The sequence below is a fragment of the Myotis daubentonii genome, chromosome 9 (assembly GCF_963259705.1).
Source record: "Myotis daubentonii chromosome 9, mMyoDau2.1, whole genome shotgun sequence".
Classification (NCBI taxonomy): domain Eukaryota; kingdom Metazoa; phylum Chordata; class Mammalia; order Chiroptera; family Vespertilionidae; genus Myotis; species Myotis daubentonii.
The window spans coordinates 64,275,924-64,298,650 of NC_081848.1; the positions used below are offsets into that span (position 1 = coordinate 64,275,924).

The 22,727-nt window shown below is 36.7% G+C and overlaps 1 protein-coding gene across 1 annotated transcript in view; it reads right to left on the reverse strand.

Annotated features, from left to right (window-relative positions):
- The window catches only part of DCDC1 (doublecortin domain containing 1), a 333,377-nt gene that overhangs the window by 116,384 nt on the left and 194,266 nt on the right, over nucleotides 1–22,727 (reverse strand). Inside the window, exons 17-19 of the mRNA XM_059711140.1 lie at nucleotides 19,206–19,266; nucleotides 13,891–14,025; nucleotides 13,329–13,486 (exon numbers count right to left, since the gene is read on the reverse strand). Coding sequence (XP_059567123.1) covers nucleotides 13,329–13,486; nucleotides 13,891–14,025; nucleotides 19,206–19,266 — 354 coding nt within the window. The remainder of the gene's footprint in view (nucleotides 1–13,328; nucleotides 13,487–13,890; nucleotides 14,026–19,205; nucleotides 19,267–22,727) is intronic.

Here is a 22,727-nt window from a genome sequence, read left to right on the forward strand (position 1 = left end):
AGTAACTAGTAATTTTTGAGTCAGCATTTGAACCAAAACAGCATCTGCATTCTTAATCTTTATACTGCACTGCCTTTGTAGGAGGGAGCTGAACACATAAAGCAGAGCTATTCTTGTAGAAGTAGGAAAATGGAAAATCTTGCTTATCCTCAGTGCCCCAGAAACCAGAGACTCTCAGAAACAGAGTTTGGAAACCCAGGCTCTAAGCCAATTCCTGTTAGTCCTCAGGTTTGACATTCTGATTACAGAGCTGGATTCTATTCAAGGTGGAGCCAGTGTTAAGGCAAACGGGGAGGCTACCCGATAGGTCTATAATTGTGCACATGTAGGACATGTTGAAAGGACATAGGAACCAACTCGTTCGCTAGCATTTGGTGTTTCCAAGAGCCTTCTTAAAGCCTCCTATCTCTGTGAAGTCCAAGAATTTATTTGCCAGATGTGCTCATTTTTAACTTAACATTTCTTTGTTTTCCCTTAGTGAACTATCACAACTTCCTAATGAATGGAAATGGCTGAATATTTCCTCCCCTTATCAGGATTATCTTTTATTCTAATTTTTTATCTTTTAGATGCTAATCCTTTTACACCATTCATCTTGACTTTAAAGGTGATTCAAGCAAGCATTAGTCTTTTATTATTTTTAGAACAACAGAGAGCAGAAATAGAAATTTGATTCAGCTAATGAATGTAAATACACACATCAGAATAAAAGATTTGGATATCTGAAGTGTATTTGTTGACTTTTTTTCCTTCGTTTTAGCACCATACTTATTTTATTTTCCTGATTACTTACTATATATTTAAAATTAATTGAAAAATATATGATTCTTTGGTATAATTTCAACATTTTGTGCATTCTTCCATGTTTAATAATATCTGTCAAATCCTTGAAAAACAGAACAAAATGAGCAGAGTCTGAGATTATAATAATTTGTTTGGGCTGTGATTGCTATGAAGATGAAGACTTGATTCTCTGGGTCAATTGACAAATAAAATCTGTTCTGAACTCTAGAGGTCAGTTCTAGAGTTCAGAACAGATTTTTGGAAGCAGAAAATATCCAAAAATTATTTTGTTTGACCTGTTTCACTTCCGGACTCCTGGCAGGCTTACCACCTTTGGTATCAATGTCTCTGTGATTAATAGTGCCCTAGGCATGGAGCACAAAAGAAGACTCAAATAGTATATTTGACCCAAATCCTAGGCTCTAACAACAGAACAGTTCTCCTGGGGAACAATTCTATTGTTGGAAGTGCTTTCCTTTGGCTATATCTAAAAAGAGGTCACTCTCTCTTTTTTTTTTTTTTTTTTCTTTTTACAGGAAGGAAGGAAGCAAGTAAGGGAGGAATGGAGGAAGGAAGGAAAAAAAGAAGGGCAAGTTTAGAAGCTAAAAGAAAAAACATGGGACTTACAAAAGAAATATTTTTCATATGTTATAATGTCAAATTTTTTCTTAATTTCAAATTTCATAATTTAAAAAGTAACTATCAAATGTTGATATTTAATCAACATTATAGTAAGCACTTACTGTGGATATTTAGTAATGTGATAATTAATATGAATGTGATAAAATGCTAAATAAAAAGCTACGTCCAAAATTATTACTTTAATTTGTCATTTCCTCATTAAAGCTCTACTCTATGACATGCAATTACACTATAGGGTTATAGGTTACAGTCCCTGATCTACAGAACTTTAAACATTAGAGCATTCTTTTTCTTGTTGTTGTTTAGGATTTGAAATGAAAGAGAAAAAATCAAAGGAAAATATTTCAAAAACATTTTAATGAAACATGAAAAGAATGATTTAAGCAGTGCTTAAACATGTACTAGGAGTTATGATATTTAAGAGGTTGGCCATGCTCTAAATGACAACTTGTTACAGATCCTGACTCTCACCCTTACTAGCTTTTTGACCTTGGACTACTAGTTCCACACTCTCTATCATCTGAATTGTAAATTGGAGACAATCTTAATAAATAAATTCATATGGTAATAAATGCAAAATAGAGTTCTGGCCTGAGACAAGTAAGTACTTAATAAACTTTAGTATTGCATTTCAAGAGGTAGGGAGAAATGATTCAGGAATTCTAGATAATTAAGGTCTATGTAGAACAACAACAAAATATGGGGAATTTTAAATAATATGATATTCACAAAGATAGTGGGTACTATGCCATCAATTATTTATAGACACTGACTATTTACTCTTTTAAAGAAATAACCAGGAAACTGGCTTTAATAACAAGTACTTAAAACATTGCCTGGGTTATGATCATTATTTTATAAATATTTGTTAAATTAATAAAATAATGTGATTTAGTCCCACAATTCCTGAGGAAAAAGAACAAGTTAATGTAATCTTTGTGTTTATGGAGTGGCAAAAAGAATACAATTAGTTGTATTCCAAACAAGACTACAATCATTAAAACTTAAACCCCAAAGTATGAAGACTAATAACAAACTAATAAAAAGAAAAATTTAACATTATCAGATACTAAGTAAAGATAGGTGAAGCCATGGCAATAATGAATTCCAGAAATAAATTGAAAATGATATTGGCCATTTGAAAATGGGGATATAGCTATGTAAAAAAAAAAAAAAAAGATCAAAACTGAATTTGATGGAAAAAACAAAAATAAAAAATCTAAAAATAGATCCAATAGCCCAGTCGGTGTGGTTCAGTGGTTGAGTACTGAATCAGGAGATCACGGTTCAATTTCTGGTCAGGGCATATGCCTGGGTAGTGGGCTTGATCCCCAGTAGGGAGCATGAGGAAGCAGCCGATCAATGATTCTCTCTTATCATTGATGTTTTTCCCTCTCTCTCCCTCTCCCTTCCTCTCTCTGAAAACAAAAATATATATTTTTTAAATAGATACAATAGAACCTTATGTATTAAGCAAAAAAAATGCTACTGAAATTTTTATAAATATTATATATTTCCCCAAAATGAAAATCACTTAACTCACCCAGTCATATACCTGGCTAGGCCAAATTGTGTACATTTGTGTGTTTATGCAATAGTTCTTGGGCTTTAGCTTATATTATTGGAAGATGCACACAGGTTGCTGCCCCCACTCTCACCCCAAATCTGGGGCAGGACCTCGAAGCATATTTCTAGCAAATTCCCAGGAAATTATGAGACTACTTGCCTGGGAATCACTACTATAGCAGAACGAAAGGTAGATTTAGCTTCTGGAGACTAGGATTCAAATCAAAGCTCTGCCAGTTACTGGTTGACCCTAGAATATCAGGTAAATTCTCATTTTCCTCGTAAGAAGAAAAAATTGTGAAAATGATAGTTAACTTAAAGAATTTTTATGAGAAAATATAAGAAAGAGAATATGTGAAACTGACACGCGGAAGGAACTCATACATTTGCTGAATTTATATGTGCTACTAATTTCAAACATGACTTTAACTGATAGCAATAAAAAGTCCATATATTTTCTACTGAAAGACAAAAAGAACTTTGTACCAACAGATTGCTGTTATTTGTGAAATGAGCAATAATGAAGGGTTTAGCCCTTTAAGGCCTAGAACTGAGAGGTTTTTATGTTAAAATGTAAGATAGTCTCAAAATTGACTTTATGAGTTAGCCATACTTCAGAAGAAAAATAAAAACATGGAGCAATTGAGAAAGCATTTCTAACCCTGTTTTATCCAGGAGGTCAGACAATATATCAGGAAACAGCTGTGAGCTAGAAAAGCTAGGTCAATAGCATAAAAAAATTGCAACTCCTCTGGAGTTAATGTGGTAAAACATCAAGGCATTGTATACATACAGGAGAAAATATCTCAATCATGCTTTGCTCAAGGCATTTATAGTATGTAAGAGACCTTAAAGGAAGTTGCACATTCTGGTGCATGTCATAAGTGCCAAATTGATATAGCTAATCAAGGAAATTTTTAAGGGTTTCATTTAGAAATACAGATAAGGACTGAGAAATAATTAAGACTTCTTGTTCAGAGGCATTATCATGTGGCGGTATTACATTTAAAGTATTAGGAGGGATTTATGCTTCTGATGTTAGTTTTAATCATTAATTCAGTCAATAATGTTTTCTTGAGCTTGTCATATCTGTGTAGAACAATGTTCTAGTCTTTGAGTGAGATGGAACAGCCCCTGTCCTCATGCAGCTTAAATTTTCAAGGGTAAAGATAGACAATAAGTCATAACGAGTAAACAAGATGGCTTTAAACAGTGCTAAGTGCTATGAAGGGAGTAAAACAAAGTGATAGAGTGTGGGCACTTACTCATTTGTATATGCAACTAGAGGCCCAGTGCACAAAAATTCATGCACTGGGGGAGAGGTGTCCTTCAGCCTGGCCTGCCCCGTCTCACAGTCCAGGAGCCCTCAGGGGATGTCCTCTGTGGGAGGCAACCAGCCGATCAGGGGAAGGCGCCACCCCCATCACCCCTCTGCTTCTGCCACTGCCAGCTGCCATGGCTGCCTGAGCCTTGGTCCTTGCAGCCACCGCAGCCGCCACCTGTAGCTTGCCTGAGCCTCCGGCAGCCGCTGCAGCTTTGTCCAGAAGGACGTCTGAAAGACGTCCACTCTAATTAGCATATTACCCTTTTATTAGTATAGACTAGAGGCCTGTTGCATGAAAAGATTCGTGCAATAGGCCTTCCTGTCCCCTGGCTGCTGGCACCGGTTTTCCTCCGGCATCCGGCACCCAGGCCTTCACTCTGGCTGGAGCTGCCTTCAGCACCTTCGCTGCTCCACTTGGCGCCTGCATATGCAAATTAACCGCCATCTTTGTTGGCGGCTAATTTGCATATCTTGCTGATTAGCCAATGGGAGGTGTAGCGAAGGTACGGTCAGTTACCCTGTTTGTCTATTATTAGATAAGATATAGACTATATAAATGTACCTATTGTTTTAATTGAATTATATACATTGATTCTCTTAATCCTCAGTGATCCTATAAGGCTGGTGTTGTATTATGCCCAATTTACAAGTGAAAAAACGGAAGTAGAGGTTAAGTAAGTAAACCAAGGTAACACAGCTTGGAAGAATTTGGATCCAGAGAATTTGGCTCCCAAATCTATGCTCTTACCTACTATATTATGTTATTGCAGCTTAATTTAATGTATTATCTCATTTAATTCTCATAACCACCACCTGAGGAATTATACCTCATCTCAGAATTGGCAACTAAAACACAAAGAGAAAAGAGGGCTTTGCCAAGGTTAGAATTTTTTTTTTTTTTTTTTTTTTTTTTTTACCCAGGTAGTATAATACCAGATAGACATTCTAGTTTAGGGCCTACAAGTGAGAGAATGTAGAAGCAGAGTTTCCCATTCAAACCTTGCATAGGTTTACAGACAATATTGAATAAAATAGAAAAAGTAAATAGTACATTTTAAAAATTGGAAATGAAGCAACATAATTCAAGGTTTGGGTACCTCATGGCAGTAAGTGAGAACAAAGATTTATCATAAAATCCTTATTTGAAAGCCTTCCATAATTTCTGAATTAATGCACATTTATGGATATAAACCTAATCCTTTGGAATACATGGTTTTGACTTTGTTTCAAAGAACCAGCTGCAATTATATTATTTGTTCACTTTATTTTAATTCACAGTAAACAAATGGGAATTAATTTAAAAATATGCCTAAATACAAATAGACAGCAATGTCAAGTTATTTGACTCTTCTCATTTATAAAAAGAATTATAAATATAACTCTGCATCTCTGGAACACACAACAATTTAATGTCCTAAAATCTAAGAGCACATTCTGATATATAGCATGAAAGCGCTAAAGGCTAATGCTTCAAAATGAGCATTTTAATAGCAAGGAATAGTAATGTAATCTAACATGAGATTCTAACCCTAGAAAGTATAATTGAATGTAGTGAATATCAAAAGCAATTAGTATATTAACCTTTAAGTTTATTGGTAAGAGTCCTAGAAATAAGAATTAGAGTGTGGCAATTTAAACAGTTCACTTTTCTTAAAAACACAGTCTGACTGTTATCAAAACTGACCTGTGTATTCACCATCTCTGCAAAAATTGTGTTGATATTTAATGACCAAAATGAAAAGAATGTTCTAATCAAATAAGGTGATTACTAACTATATGCAAAGCTACATAAATCATTTAATAGAGTAATAAATCATATGCTATTGAATTCTGAAGAAAATCAGAATATGGCTTTTTCAGTTTTTAGTGTGTTTTTCTACAATTGATAATTATAGAAACATGAGCATCATTTGTCTGCTTAAAGAACTTCTCATTACTATTAATTTACCTTTCTTTGAAAAGCAGGAGACTAGTAGTTCTGTTAGCTAGTGCATCTCAAACCTGTTACTGAGAGAGAAAAACCTTGAATGCAAAAAAAGCATGTCACTTCTTTCAAGCTCCATTTCTTCTATTTTATTAGGGGAAACCTGTATGAAAATTGACCAATGCAGTATAGTTTGGATTTATATTCTCTCGGAAGGGGACATGTAATATAGTGAGTACCAAATGCTTAGTGTTTGTTCCACACAGATTACACCCAGACTTACTTATAGTAGAAAGACTAATTTTATAGCAAATGTAAATATGTAAATCAGGCTTTAAAACTGATTCAGGAATTGTATTTTATAAATGAAGCTTTTATTTTAATTTAAACAGTGCTCTTACGGTATGATACATGTTATTTAGAATGTTCTGTTTTTGTTATGCTTGAAATAGTAGTGATGTTTCAGGAAAACAGGGAACAGAAACACCTGTTTCTTAGCAAATTACATCTCCTAATGATTATAATAATTTTATGGACTAGATTGACTTTAAAATGTAAATATTGCAATATTTTAAAGTTTAAATTATTAAATAGAGGTTTATTTTTAAAATAGCAGTGGAAAATGTGAACCAAAATACAGCATATTCTTGCCTATTTCAGCCCAAATATTTCTACTAATCAAGTATGTATCAAGCATCTACATTAAAAATGTTTTGCTTAACATATGTTGATTTTTATTCTATTGAAAATGTAATATTCAATTATTAAAACCTACAAAATAAACGATAAATACAAACTTAACCCAGTAACAACTGTCAATATTTTGATATAGTTTCTTCAAGTCACCTGCCCATCTGGTTAGCTTCCTATTTATCCTTATCTTTATCTACAGACAGGATACTACTAAACATATTTCATAATTTGCATTTTTATAAGTATCAAAACTCATGAGACATTAAATTATATTTTAAATGAAAGATCGAAGATCTTTTTATACATGGACTCTTTTGAAAAAGTGAAGTTCATGCCAAGTTGAGTCAAGAAGAGAAATGTCGGTGTGATCTGTGGCAGCTGCTTGCTTCCCTGGGAAGGAAGGGCCGGCTAGGAGTACAGTAGCTAGCAATCCCCTCAGCGCTCCCAGAGTCTCTAGTGGGAAAAGAACAAAGGCCTTTCCAATGCAACTAACACAGATGTGCCCAAGGCAGACTGTCAGAAACAGTTAAGATGACAGCTACTCACAGTTCATTATTTCCTTCTCACAGGTCACTGGGTGACAAGCTGGGTCAGTGTGCTTTGTCAGCTGTCCCAGGCCTTCCCCACCCCCTATTCAATGTAAATAAGGGTAAAGGGCTCCATTGGATAAACCAATGTAAACAAACACATTCCAGACACTTAAAGATGCCAGCATATGATACTTATTTTATTTTGGACCAAACTTAGAATTAAATATACACACACATTTATCCAAGTAAGAAGAGAACCTCATTTCTACAACTCACTGATATAGGAAGCAAAAACATTCTAAGTGTAGCTAAAGCAAACAAAAAATATAACCCATTAAGAACTAATCAGAACCTTACATTTAGGACCTTACACAACAATTTTTTTTTTCCTTTTTCTTCAATAGAAAAAAAGTTTTCCACATTACCAAAAACAAAACAAAACAAAAAAAACGAATCGACAATCAGATTGCTTTCCACAAGTGTTTGAAATATAAATTAAATGAAATGATTCTGACTAGATGACAGTTTGGATTGTGGTGATATAGTTTTTTAAGAATATAATTCAAAATAATGCTCAAATAAAAATGGCAGTAGTCTAATAAAATCTTTTATGAGGTAATACACATAAAATTTTAGTAATGACTTAATATGGCTTCTCAGTATGATAACATTCTGTTATGAAATCAATAGAGTAAAAACTGCTAGGAACGAGGACTTAAATTGTGGATAAGAGTATGGGCTATACATCTAAATGGGTGTGGGTGCGAATCCCATCTTCCCCATTAACCCGCTTTATAAATGAGCACATTACAAAACCGCTCTGAACCTCAGTTACTTTTCTTCATGGATTATAAGGTTACTTCTACCATCATCTTATAGCAATAAGTAAATCTATCTATCACGTTATTATAAGTAACTATTAAGGATGGCAGTTGGCACATGGTATAAGTATTCAATAAATGATAGCTATTAGTTACCTGTCACCAAATTAAGTATATACAAAGCTGACCTGAACCACCATTCAAGGTGTGAAATATCCTGGTTAATCATGACAAGTTATATAACATATATACACAACAGTGTGGTGATGCCCATAGAAAAAGGGGAGTAGGGGTCGGTGAAGGTGGGCAAAAAGGAGGATAAATGGGGATGGAAAGAAACTTTTCTTTGGGTGATGGACACACAATGCAGTGTGCAGAGGATGTTCTGTTGAGTTGAAACCTGTAAGGTTGTGTCAACCAATGTCACCCCAATAAATTCAATAATTATAATAGTAAAAAGAAAAGAAAATTGCAAAAAATGCTAAAAAATATCTAAACCCTTCATTTGTAAGCCTGTATAAACCAGTAAATCTATACTTGGATTCAACAAGAAATCAGGCATTCACAGTCTCTCTCCATGTTTTCTACTTCTTCTTGTCTTTGCTGAAAGCTGCATATATTGACATATTTTTTATTAATCCCTTTCTAAACTATTCCACCTTACTTAAAGGTCCCTTTCCAAGATATCCAATCAAAAATAATAGGCCCTGTTAGAAAACCTGAAAATTTGAATAATTGCTAAGACAAAAACATGAATGGTCAGGCAGAAAAATACCAAGGAGAAGCCATAAGACTTTGGGCTCAGAGGAGCCTGCCTTGGATTACTAGCTGGAAGGCCTTAGCCAGCTAACTTAACCTCTCTGTGCCAAATTTCCTCATCAGTAAAACAGAGGTTAAAGTATTACATACCTCATAGGTTATTGGGAAGTAATGTACATAAAGCCCTCAAGGAAAGTCAGTATCCTATCTAATAATAGACAAACATGGTAATTAACCATACCTCCGACACGCTTCCCATTGGCTAATCAGGGCAATATGCAAATTAACTGCCAACCAAGATGGCGGCCGGCAGCCAGGCAGCTGAAGCAAACAGGAGGCTTGCTTGCTCCAGTGATGGAGGAAGCCAAGGTTCCCCACCTGCCGCTGCCAGCCTCTTGAGCTGCACTCTAAGAAACAATGTTGCAATTATAGAAGCTAAACAAACCCAGAAACCTGCTTTTAGCCAGCTGGGAATCAGAGCTGGAGCTGCCACAGTGTTGCAATTATAGAAGCCAAACAAAGCCAGATACCTGCTTTCAGCAGCCGAGGTCTCAGAGCTGGAGCTGAGCCTCAGAGCTAAAGCTGGCTCTCAGTTCCAGTGACAGCCATAGAAGGTAAATAAATCCCAGAATAAAAAAAAAAGAAAAAAAGGAGAGGTTGGGAGCTTCAGTCACCCGCCAGCCTGAAAATGGCCCTCAGCCCCTCACCCAGACTGGCCAGGCACCCCAGTGGGGACCCCCACCTTGAAGGGGGTGTGACCAGCTGCAAACAGCCATCATCCCCTCATCCAGGCTGGCCAGGCACCCAAGCAGGACACCCACCCTGATTCGGGGCACCCTTCAGGGCAAACCATCCAACCCCCACCCGTGTACCAGGCCTCTATCCTATATAGTAAAAGGGTAATATGCAAACTGACCCTAACAGCAGAAAAACTGGGAATGACTGGTCACTATGACACACACTGACCACCAGGGGACAGATGCTCAATGCAGGAGCTGCCCTCTGGTGGTCAGGGCACTCTCACATGGGAGGAGCTCTGCTCAGCCGCAAGCCAGGCTGATGGCTGCCAGTACAGCGGTGGTGGTGGGAGCCTCTCCTGCCTCCTCAGCAGCGCTAAGGATGTCTGACTGCAATTTAGGCTTGTTCCCCGCTGGCAAGTGAACATCCCCCGAGGGCTGCCAGGCTGCCAGAGGAATGTCTGATTGCCATCTTAGGCCCAATCCCCCGGGGAGCACGCCTAAGCCAGCAGGTGGTCATCCCCTAAGGGGTTCCAGACTGCGAGAGGGCACAGACTAGGCTGAGGGCCCCCCTCCCCCCTTGAGTGCACAAAATTTTTGTGCACCGGGCCTCTAGTCTATATATATATATAAAAGTCTAAGCTACCATTATGACTGAACAACCAGAACAACTGGAAAGACCAGTCACTATGACACGCACTGACCACCAGGGGGCAGATACTCAATATAGGAGCTGCCCCCTGGTGGTCAGTGCGCTCCGACAGCCAACCTCCCCAGGGCTGGCCAGCCCCCCATCGACCCCAATCGGAGGGGGGGGCAGCTGGCCAACCTCCCACAGACTCTCCCCACAACTGGCCAGCCCCTCTGGCTGGCTGTCCAACCTCCCGCAGTCCCTCCCCCTGCCTGCTGGCCCCCTGATAGGCCTTGATCTCCGGCCAGGCCAAGGGACCCCACCTGTGTATGAATTCGTGCACTAGGCCTCCAGTATGTTAATAATTGAATGTTATCCTTCATTGTTACATATACCTGCTACTACTACCAGACTTTCTGTCTTCCCCAAATTGGGCCACTTGTGGTTGTCTCCTTCCTTGGCTATATCTAAGGAAGTACATACGTTTATATCTTTGTATTTTTTATTCTTTTCAATTATATATTCTTTATTAAAATTATTTGCTCATTAATTTTTTCCCTGTTCTAAAATTCTAATTATTTTTCCAATTTCCACAACTCATATCATTTCACATTATTCCTTAATTTTGGCAGCAATTTTATTCTTTATTTTGTAAAATTGATAAAAAGCAAGAAAATGTGAAATTGAGGCAGTGACAATACGATGCACTGATTTCCCTTATGTTTGGAAAGTGTATACACCTAACAAGACAACCTAAGGTTCAAAGTCATCAATATGCCAAATTCAGTACCCGGTTCTAATTTTGTGCAACAATTCTTTCCAAAGTGGGAAGAAAGTATTTGCTTTAAGTACTTATGCTTTACTCAAAATAAATTTGTTAAGGAAGAGAAAAAGAGAAACTGAAATTGCATCTACTGTGGTAAATTGTGGAGGAGGATAGGAGAATGCAGATAAATCCCTGTGGCTTTAAGGAAAATAAAGAAGGCCAGAAGAGGGGGCCCTGGGAAACTTCTTATAAATCCCAAACATATTTACCAGTCAATTCATACTGTCTAGAAATCACAAATCTAAATGTAACCCCCATTAAAAACTCTTTTGTACCTCTACTTATTTTCAGAACATTTTCACAACTATTACTGTGTGCTTATACATTTCTGGAATTTTAAAGACATAACATTTAATTCTAACAACTCAAACAGGTATTGTGGTATGTTAACTGACATTAACTGCTTTGTTGGGGGAGTGGCCTCACATTTTCTAATACTATAAGCGTTTCTCTCAATGTTCCATCGTCAGCCTATATTGCTTCACGGAAACACAACAAGAAAACACAGGAGACAAACCCCTAAACTACTCAATGTCCTCAGTGCCCAGAAAAAATATTTCCAGGTTGGGAAAGGAGGGAGTCACAGAAAAGAAGGTGGATTGTCACTGGGGTCCCCCAATGCCAACCTATCAGGTCCAGGGCCAGGGCCAGCAGGAGACGAACACAAAAACACCAGCTAGGTTTCAGAAATCTGAGAGCAGAAGGAACCTGTGCCTCCCTGAGTAGAGGTAGGATAATGACAAGCCCCAGCCTTCTTTCAAAAAGCAGTGGCTGCCGAATGAGTCTGGAAAGATAGGTTAACAGTGGCCTCAGGAAACAGAGTTTGAGTTCCCCAATGCCCCAGTATTTCCTGAGTTCCTGTTTTACATGAAAACTTCAAGCATGGATCCCAAGAGACTTATATCCAGTAACCTGGGCAGAGAGTGGCCTAGCTGTCTAACTGTAGCCTTTGGTCCTGTTGTGAAGCATCAGTGAGTTGAGCCTTGTATAGGATTAAAAAGCCAGGAGCAGGGAAAGACCTGGAACTTAAGCTTTCATCCAGCTCCAGGAAACCCCTACACCAGTATATGATACGGGAGGTACTAAGTTTGTTACTTTGTTTAGCTGTGCCCCATCTTACTAAAATCAATAAAACCAAAGGATCTGAGTTTAAATAACAAATTAAAGAGACAATAAATTGAAGAGTCACTTTTTTTATCAGGGGGAAAAGTTTCTTTTCTGTCAAATTCTGCAGCAGGAATATGTAAATTCAGACTGTAAGAAAGTTTTTAACTGAAATAAAAAGTTGTCATGTTGCACACAAACTTACACAATGTTATATGCCAACTATATCAATAAAGCTGTCTAAAAAAATTTTTTTAAGAAAACAAAAGTTGCTTTTTTTTTCACGCAACTGATATATCTACCTATAGTTAATATATTTAAACTTAGGAATTCTCCTAAACTTTAATGAGTATGGTAAGTACTTCAATCAATAGTCAATTTCAAATAATTATATATTAAAATCAAAGTTTATAATTTTGCAATTTATAACAACAAACCCCCCAAAAATAATACTAGACTTTAATTTTCTAATCAAATAAAGAGGATTAGAGAAACAATTTCCATTTTCCAACCAAGGATAATTTTCAATTGGTTAGCAAAATCACTGATGTTGTTCATTTTATTCTAGGAACAGAACTTATGTCAATCAGTCAAATTATCACTACTTAAGACCATCTATTGTGCACTCATCCTTAGGTCTAAATATAGTATCATAAAGACCTCTTGGTAGTTTTACAATTGTTTATACTTTTATGTCTTCCCTAATTATGTTATTTCAGGCTACTTTAGTGCGATTTCAGGACAGCAATCCTTCCCAAGTATGCTTATAAACAATACCATACATTGATCTTTAATGAAATACACATAAATGTCACCTCTCTTGATCAAATGTGACCTAAAAACTACTGTGCTAGAAAGCCAAAGGGCTTTAGAGATATTACAATAATCATTAAGAAATCAATCTTAAAAAAAAATCAATCTTACATGAAACTGAAGGAAAACAGGGAATGTCATTGAGCAATGAAGCTCCATGCTGTCAGTGCCCTACCTCTGAGCAGAAGCCTTGGGATGTTTCTCCTCCAATCTCCTCACCAGTGCCACTGTCAGCTGCCCTGTCTCCCCAAGAGAACCTTCTGGCATCAAATGGGTGTCTGAAGGCTCTGACAGTTGCTCCAAACCAGGGATGCTGGCACTTTCTTGCAGAACCTAATAAATAAAATATAGGAATAAGTAGCTCTTTTTCACTGAGTGGAAACATCTAAACTATACATTTCCTGAAAATTTAACATTACACTTTTCATGGTTCTTCTTCAGTCTTCTTCATCGTGCAAATGAATCATTTCTATGTGGCCAGAACAAAAGAAAGCAGTCATCAAAAAAAGCTAGTGTGTCACCATTTTTCAATAAACTAATGTTTATATAAGTATACAGATGTTTATACAAATACTAATATACATACCAAATATATATTATGTGCATGATTATAAACAATACGTAACATTAAGATGTGAATTCTTGTTTGCCTCCTGAAAACAATGCACATATTTTTCTCTTTTCAAAGTACATTTTAGAGATCTATTTCTGTCTTGCCTCTGGCTCACTGCACTGACCTCTCCTGCTAAGCTGCTGCCATGCTCCTGATGAGCTGTGGTCCAGGTGCCATGGTGAATGTGATACTCTGTCTGGGTCACATCCATTTGTGCCTTTAGCTCCTCTAGGTAGGTCAGAACAAACTGAGGATAAGCCTGTAGGAAAAGAGGAAAAATGTAACAGCAGCCTTTTAAGCAACAGTCAAAAATCTATCCAACTAGAATGATGGGCTCATAGATTAGATTAATAGTAAAAAGGTGTAGCTAATAAACTTTGCATTTCATTATCAATTTCAGATCAAAATCAAGCCAAATAATTTTCACATTACAATGTCTAATTTGTTGTTTACTTCGATCAAGTTTAACTTGATTGCTAATCTTCACCCTTAGATAAGATTAAAATATTAAAGTCATGTTATATATTAATAATAATAGCTAGCATTTATTGAGTTATTTCCACATAAAAGGTATTACTGTAAAAGACATTGCATATATGTAATATGTAGTTACTATATTGTTTGGGAATATTCAATTCTGCTCTAGAAGACAAGAAAACAAATGGGATGGATGAAATTCATTAGCTGCATTAAACATAATCAAATTAGTAACCTGAGAAGTGTCAGACAGAAATTAAGTAGAGCAAATGCATATGAACATAGATAGAAAGGGGTAGAAGGAAAAATAGCCATTTAATAGTCATGATTTACTAAATAACAAAGCAACAAATATGTATGTTACACTAACCATAAATGAAGCACATGAGACTCACAAACATCATGAGATCTGTAATTGGCCACCCACTGCTGACGCATGTTGGATCCTCCACTGGATAAAGTCTGTAGCTGCCCATCAAGCCAACTGGGGAGCACAGTTATTAGCCAAGTGTATTTGCCAAGCAGCTCTCTCACAGAGCCAGTGTGTGTCACCGCCTCAGGCACCTTTTCTCCATTACGCCCCCCTGCTCAAATTTCAACTCTGGTCCTTGTAACCACATCATTAGCAGGGAAGAGTTATGCAACACGAAGAGATTCAAGTAACATGGCCCTTCAACCCACTTGCACCTTAAGTGTGTTAACCTAGCCCAGTGGTTGGCAAACTGCGGCTCTCGAGTCACATGTGGCTCTTTGGCCTTTTGAGTGTGGCTCTTCCACAAAATACCACGTGCAGGCGCGCACATACAGTGCGATTGAAACTTTGTGGCCCATGCGCAGAAGTCAGTTTTTGGCCTGCGCGAGTCTATTTTGAAGAAGTGGCCTTAGAACAAGTGGGGGGTGTCGGTTGGTTGGGCGACAGGAGACGCGGTGCAGCCAGGCACAGGATACACAGCGCGGGGGAGGTACATTGTTTTGAGGTGCGTTCGCTGAGGCCGACCCCTTCCAACTCTCCCATCCACACTCATCTGAAACAAGTATACAAGACGAGTGCAAATGGGAGAGTTGGAAGGGGTTGACCTCAGTGAACGTACCTCAATTAGACTGAGGACATTTTTAGCAAAGGCCAGCTTAGGAGTACCCTAACTAAGTTAATAACAATGTACCTACCTATATAGTTTAAGTTTAAAAAATTTGACTCTCAAAAGAAATTTCAATCGTTGTACTGTTGATATTTGGCTCTGTTGACTGATGAGTTTGCCAACCACTGACCTAGCTCATTTCTTTTCCATTACATACATTTTGCTTTGTATTTTGAATCCATTTAACAAATATGATTTGAGCATTTTAATTTGGTCGATGTACCTTTTTGTTCCATGAGCTCTAAGATAGTCTATCTAGGAGCATATTTGGAGACTGCTGTTGCATCAAAGCAATTTCCCACATGATAATATATTTACATTTTAATCTTTACAACAGCTCTTTGAAATAAGAATTATTATGTTCATCGTAAAGGCAAAAAAAAAAAAAAAATGACACAGGGAGATTAAGCTACTTGCTCAGTGTCATCCAGGACATAAGGTCTAGTTACACAGACTCAAATATGACATAAACTCCTCTTTATTAAGGTGTGTAACTACAATTCTAACAAAAAATAAGAGAAGGTGTTCAGTGAATAATTAAAGGCACTAAAGTCCTTATATTCTTCTGGGGAAAGTGATATTGAATAACTAAACTTTGTTAGAAAATGTACAACTAGATGTGCACGTTAAAATTGTAAGGGACTCCAAAACCTTAAATGCATATTACTAATTTAAAAAAAAAAAAGCCAGCCTGGCCCTAGCTGATTTGGCTCACTGGATAGAGCACTGGCCTGCACATTCCCCGGGTTGTGTGTTTGATCCCCAGTGGGGGCCTGCAAGAAGCAGCGGATCAATGATTCTCTCTCATCATCGATGTTTTTTTTATCTCTCTCTCCCTCTTCCTTCCTCTCTGAAATGAATAAAAATATATTTTTAAAAAAGCCAACCTGAAAAGGCTATAAACTGTATGATCCAATTATGTGATGAAGAAATCATCTGCATCTCTCTGATGTTTAGTGATGTTGAGCATCTTTTCATATGTCTGTTGGTCATCTTTCTCTTTAAAGAAATGTCTATTAAGGACCTCTGCCCACTTTTAAATTTGATTGTTTGTTTTTATGGTGTTGAGTTGTAAGAGATCTTTATAAATTTTGGATATTAATCCCTTACTGTATGTGTCATTGGCAAATAGCTCCTCCCATTCAGTAGGTTGTCATTCTGTTTTTGTTGGGGTGTTTCCTTTGCTCTGCAAAAACTTTTTAGTTTGATGTAGTCCTATTTGTTAATTTTTTTGTTTGTTTCCCTTACCCATGGATATTTGTCCAAAAAAATTTTGCTAAGAGAAATGCCAAAGATTTTACTGCCTATGTTTTCTTCTAGGAGCTTTAAGGTTTCAAGTCTTAACTTTAAATCTTTAATCCATTTTGAGTTTATTCTTGTATATGGTATAAGTAAGTGGTCTAGTTTCTTTTTTTTTTTTGCACATATCTGTCCAATTTCCCAACACCATTTGTTGAATAGACTGTCTTTATCCTACTGTATGTTCTTGCCGAGGCTGAACTTTTTTATTTGGTTTGGCTATTTTGAGTTTTCTTCTGTCATGTATTTCCTTTTATTTTATTTTATTTATTTTTTATTTTTTAAAATATATTTTATTGATTTTTTACAGAAAGGAAAGGAGAGGGATAGAGAGTTAGAAACATAGAAGAGAGAAAAAAATGGATCAGCTGCCTCCTGCATGCTCCCTACTGGGTATGTGCCCGCAACCAAGGTACATGCCCTTTACCGGAATTGAACCTGGGACCCTTGAGTCCGCAGGCCAACACTCTGTCCACTGAGCCAAACTGGTTAGGGCATGTATTTCCTTTTAATATCCTTTGCTTATTTTTCTAAAAAAGTGTTTATCCTTTTCTATTGTTATAACAGGCTTATTATACATTAAGTATTATTCAATTTTCTCACATTTATATTGCAAAGATTTTCCCTATTTGCCATATTTCTCTACTTATTTTTGCTTATGCTATTTTAGATATAGATGTTTTAAAATATTTTTATATACTCAAAGCCATTAGTCTTTTCCTTATGACTTCTATCTTTGTTTGCATGTTCATAAAGATATCCACTTACTGCTACTGTGGGTTAGATACTTTAATCCATGCTTTCTTCTAGATATTTTATGGTTCCATGTTTAAGTTTAAATACTTAATTTAGCTGAAACTGGTAGTTTTCATAAAGGAAGTAATTTAACTTTATCATTTCACAAATTAATAGAGGGATGGTCAACATTAAAAGTAAACAAACAAAAGAAAAAAACTATCCAAGTAAAAACAGTAACAAAGTGCACTAGTGTGTTTAAATTTGCCCATTATTATCATAAATAGCTATAAATTATTGATTAGCTAGAATCAATATGCCAGAATCTATTGATCGGCCAGAATCTGTGCCAAATACTCAAAATGCTGGTATGAATATCTCTATTTTGTAGACAATGAATGTGAAGTTCAGAAAGGTTAAATGACTTGCCTAAGGTTACACAGCTAAGTAGTAGAGCCAAGATTAGTTATTAATATCCTGAAGCAGTAATTCTTTTTTTAAAAAATGAATGAAATGAGCTCCATTTATGAACCAGCTGCAAATAATTATCAAATTATCCTCCATTTTAGCCTTAACTAGATGGATATAGTTGTGGATATGACTAAATTTAGATCTAATTACAATTTCTAAACCTCTATAAGAACGAAATGACTCATGAAAATAGTTTTGCTCTGTGAATCTAAAATAACTTTAATTTAAAAAATCAGTGGCCGAAACCGGTTTGGCTCAGTGGATAGAGCGTCGGCCTGCGGACTGAAAGGTCCCAGGTTCGATTCCGGTCAAGGGCATGTACCTGGGTTGCGGGCACATCCCCAATAGGAGATGTGCAGGAGGCGGCTGATCGATGTTTCTCTCTCATCGATGTTTCTAACTCTCTCTATCTCTCTCCCTTCCTCTCTGTAAAAAATCAATAAAATATATTTTAAAAAAATCAGCGATTGTGTTTGGGAATGTGACATTGAAATTTTTAGAATTAAAATTTTCTTTAAAATAATATGTTTAAAACACAAAATAATGCATGATGCAGCTATGAGGGAAAAGGCTTGCCATTTTTGACAACATGGATGGCACTTAAGGGTATTATGCTAAGTGAGATAAGTCAGACATAGAAAAACAAATACTGTATGATATCACTTAAGTGTGGAATCTAAAAACGCCAAACTCATAGAAACAGAGAGAAGACTGGGGGTTACCAGGAGGGTGAGGAATTGGGTGATGTTGTTTAAGGATACAAACTTGCAACGAGTAGATAAATAAGCTCTGGAGATCTAGTGCACAGCATAGTGTTTATGGCCAATAATACTGTATTATAACTTCAAACTTGTTAAGAGAGTAGATCTTAATCTTACCTCAAAAATAAGTGGTAATTATGTGACATGATTGAGGTGTTAGTTAATGCTATAGTGGCAATCATATGGCAATACATACCTGTAACAAATCAATATATTGCACAACATATACACTGTTATATATAAATTATATCTCAATAAAATAAAGAATTAAATTAAATTAAGATAAAAGAAAGAAAACTGAGGACCTGACATGCTGGGTGGTTTCACAGCAATAAATTATAGAAAATTATTTTTGGCTTTGGAAAACTAGTGTTTTAAAGTCAAATAAAACCTCAGAAGAAAGTATTAAATTAAATTAAATTATAAACTTCTAGGCACAGAGTAAAGTCACTTGTGCACACAAAGCATTTCTTGCTCTCAACAATAGATAGTGCATTTTATACAAATCTGGAATGGAAAAACTTAGGAAGAAAAGCTGTGGCTTACGAAGTCCTTACCTTAGAATAAATGCAGCCATCAGTTCCAAACACCCACTTCTGAGAATCATTTTCTTTATGTCTATAATGAAAATGTAATTAGAGATTGACAACTTTTCTCCTCATTGAAACGTTCTCTAGGTTTCAAATAAAAAACATCATTTTCCATATCACCTGGCAAGAGGACTGCCCACACTCTACCACGGATTCTACCATACCATCGTCCCTGCCACCTCAGGAGCTAAAGCCTTCTCTAAGACCACCAATTCCGTTGGTACACACAGTGCTGTGGAGTCTGGGGGGTGGGGGGTATAGGGAGTGTTGTCTGTGTGTGTGTTACCAATGGCAATAGTGATTAAGGATTTTAGAGAATAACTAGAATTGCTAAGAATATCATAGAAATCTCTGCCCCACCCCCCCAAAAAAGTATCCTTGGTGAGATAGAAAGGGGCTTAATTAAGTATAACGATTAAGAAAATGAGATGGAAAAAAGATACCATGGAAAATTAGAAACCTTAGGAACCTGTTTCTGAGATGACCAAAAAATTTTATTAAGAAACATGAAATTTTCTGAGCTACATCTAAGAAAGAAAAACTAAAATGTGATGAAGTTAGTCATATTTAAATTAACTAATCAGGTATTCATTAATATTTAGAAACCTTGCAAAAGTAGGACAAATGAATTAAATCAGGTGTAATGGGATGTTAAACAAGACTTTTCCTACTGCCTCTGAGTTTTGACAGGAACATTAATGGCTGAGAATAGGTGGTGGCAGGTAACGCTCTGTTTCAAAGCGAGGGGCTCTCTGATCTGGGCGGAACATGGGAGGCAGCAGTCCCAAACTGTCCCAGTGCATATGTGCCTTTCACCCACATCCAATTTACATACGAAAATGTGAAGAACACATGGGTGTGTCTCAGATTTTGATTCGGAAGGTCTGGACCCCCAGAAATTCACACTAATAGGTGTTGCAAGTGATCAACTGCTGTATAAGAACTCTGGGAGCCCTCCTTGGTTTGGCTCAGTGGATAGAGCGCCAGCCTGCGGACTGAAGGGTCCCAGGTTTGATTCCAGTCAAGGGCACATGCCCAGGTTGCGGGCTTGATCCCCAGTGTGGGGTGTGCAGGAGGCAGCTGATCATTGATTCTCTCTCATCATTGATGTTTCTATCGCTCTCTCTACCTCTCCTTTCCTCTCTGAAATCAATAAAATATATTTTTTTAAAAAAAAAAAGGAACTCTGGGAATGTGTATGTGTATAGATTATGGACCAGACTTTGAGAAACACTGAACTAGAATGATGAGAGTAGGTGAGTAAGAAAGAACTGCATACATAAAATATTATAAAAGAAGAACTGATTTGGTGATTGATTAACTGGGGTGGAGGTTAAAGAGAATAGATAAGGTTAATTCTCAGATGTCAGTTTTGGGTAAAAAACAAAAGAGAGAAACATGACACTATTAGAAGAGTGAAATTAGAATGGAGGAGAGGGAAGCAGAGATGTGAGGAAATATGAAGAATTCTATACTTAGGTAAACATTTGTTTATGGAACATTGTTCAAGGCTTACCTGATACCTAAGCTAAAAATCCCATTCTCAGGCTTGAGACAAATGTAATGGTTGCTCAATTTCAGCATTGGGTGGGGTGAGATGTGTTGGGAGAGGTTAATCTTTCTAGAGATCTTTGTATTTTATAATTAATAAAGGAAAAAATAAGCTTTTAAAAGATGTCTTAGGGTCCAGAACTAAAATTTATGACTATAATTATATTAATTAATACTTTAGAAAACATTCCTTTGAAATATTCCACTTGTCAGAAGGTATAAGCAAGAAGGCATTCCATGAGCACAGTTCAGTTTGGGGGAAATTTCACAGGCTAATACTCATCGTTTCTCAGTTGACTATAAGAAGGATGATCACCATGTTTCACAATTACAAATCCACGTTCCCAACCAGCTTCAAATGGCTCTGGTGTCTTCCAATGCTACCTGGACCAAAAGTAGGATCCATAGAGACTGGGGAAAAGGGATTTCTACTCCATGATTCTTAACATGGTAAGAGTAGAAAGAAGTTTCATCCATCAATGCACATATTGTGAAATTAAATGTGGGCAATTTTCTACCTGATGCTGACATTTCTGATGGCATTATCTACATGTTTGAATATTACTTTGAAGTCCACTGCATGGCAAACAGTCCTTCCTACATTGGGTACTTGATAGAGTCTACCACTCTGCTTTAATCTAACTTTCAAACCTTAAGACTTGACTAATGAGATGATTTCAATCTCTCTGAATACCTGGTGATGTGCTGTCTGCTTACTTGTCTTTCTCTCTCTGCTCTAGCATTACAGACACACTTGTTCATTGTGTCCAATGGTGTCCTTAAAGAAGTATTTGTTTAACCTAGTCTGAATTAATGTTGGCCAATTATCACTCTACTTTTAGCAAGACCTAAATGGGGGAGGGGAAGAGAGAAGTTGGCAAAAAAAAAAGTATAACTAAAAGATTAACATTGAAATAAGGAAAACAGTAAAGATTACCAGACAGGTCATGGAAACCAATAAAGCAGTCTAAAGCTAGTGTGAGGGTGGCAATTGGGAATGGTGGAGAATATAGCAAACCGGAGCGTATATGTTCTATCTAAATGGGGAATCTGGCCGAAACCGATTTGGCTCAGTGGATAGAGCGTCGGCCTGTGGACTGAAGGGTCCAAGGTTCGATTCCGGTCAGGGGCATGTACCTGGGTTGCGGGCACATACCCAGTGGGAGATGTGCAGGAGGCAGCTGATTGATGTTTCTCTCTCATCGATGTTTCTGACTCTCTACCTCTCTCTGTAAAAATTCAATAAAATATATTAAATAAATAAATAAAAATAAATGGGGAATCTGTTCCTGCATGACTGGTGCCATGAGAGAATGAAAGTCCATTGCACCCCATTCTTCTCTTTTTTTTTAAGAAAAAAAACAGAAATGTGTATTTTTGTGTGAAATCTCCGTTTGTCTATAGGTTACCACTAATTCAAAAAATATAATAATGTGCAGGCCAGACAAAATCCATGGTTCCCCAATATTTAATTTAATTTAATCTCTATGTATGAATGTGTGTGTGTGTGTGTGTTGCTTTAATTAGTTTATGAATTTAATACTAAAGGCCAGATTCTACATACCCACATTCTTTAAAAATTAAGCAAAATTAAGATTTAATGGTGGCCTGAAGAAGAACTTTAGTTCTTTGATTTGTTTATAAGATGACCAAAAAAACTTTTGGAGGAAACAATATCTTTGACTTTGAAGTTTATCATTTTTATAATTTTTAGATTACTCGGTAATGACATCATTTTCTGCCTTTCATCCACTCATGGTCAGATGCACATCACAGAAAAATACTAAAAAGACAAATATGTGCAAGCAGTTGATATATTGAATAAGAATAAGATGAGTGACACCAAATGAGACATAACTGAACTAATGAGGCATGATCTGTTTACAATATTCTTTGTGAGTTGTCAGGTTGCTACTTTAAGTGCTAGTTCTATTATTT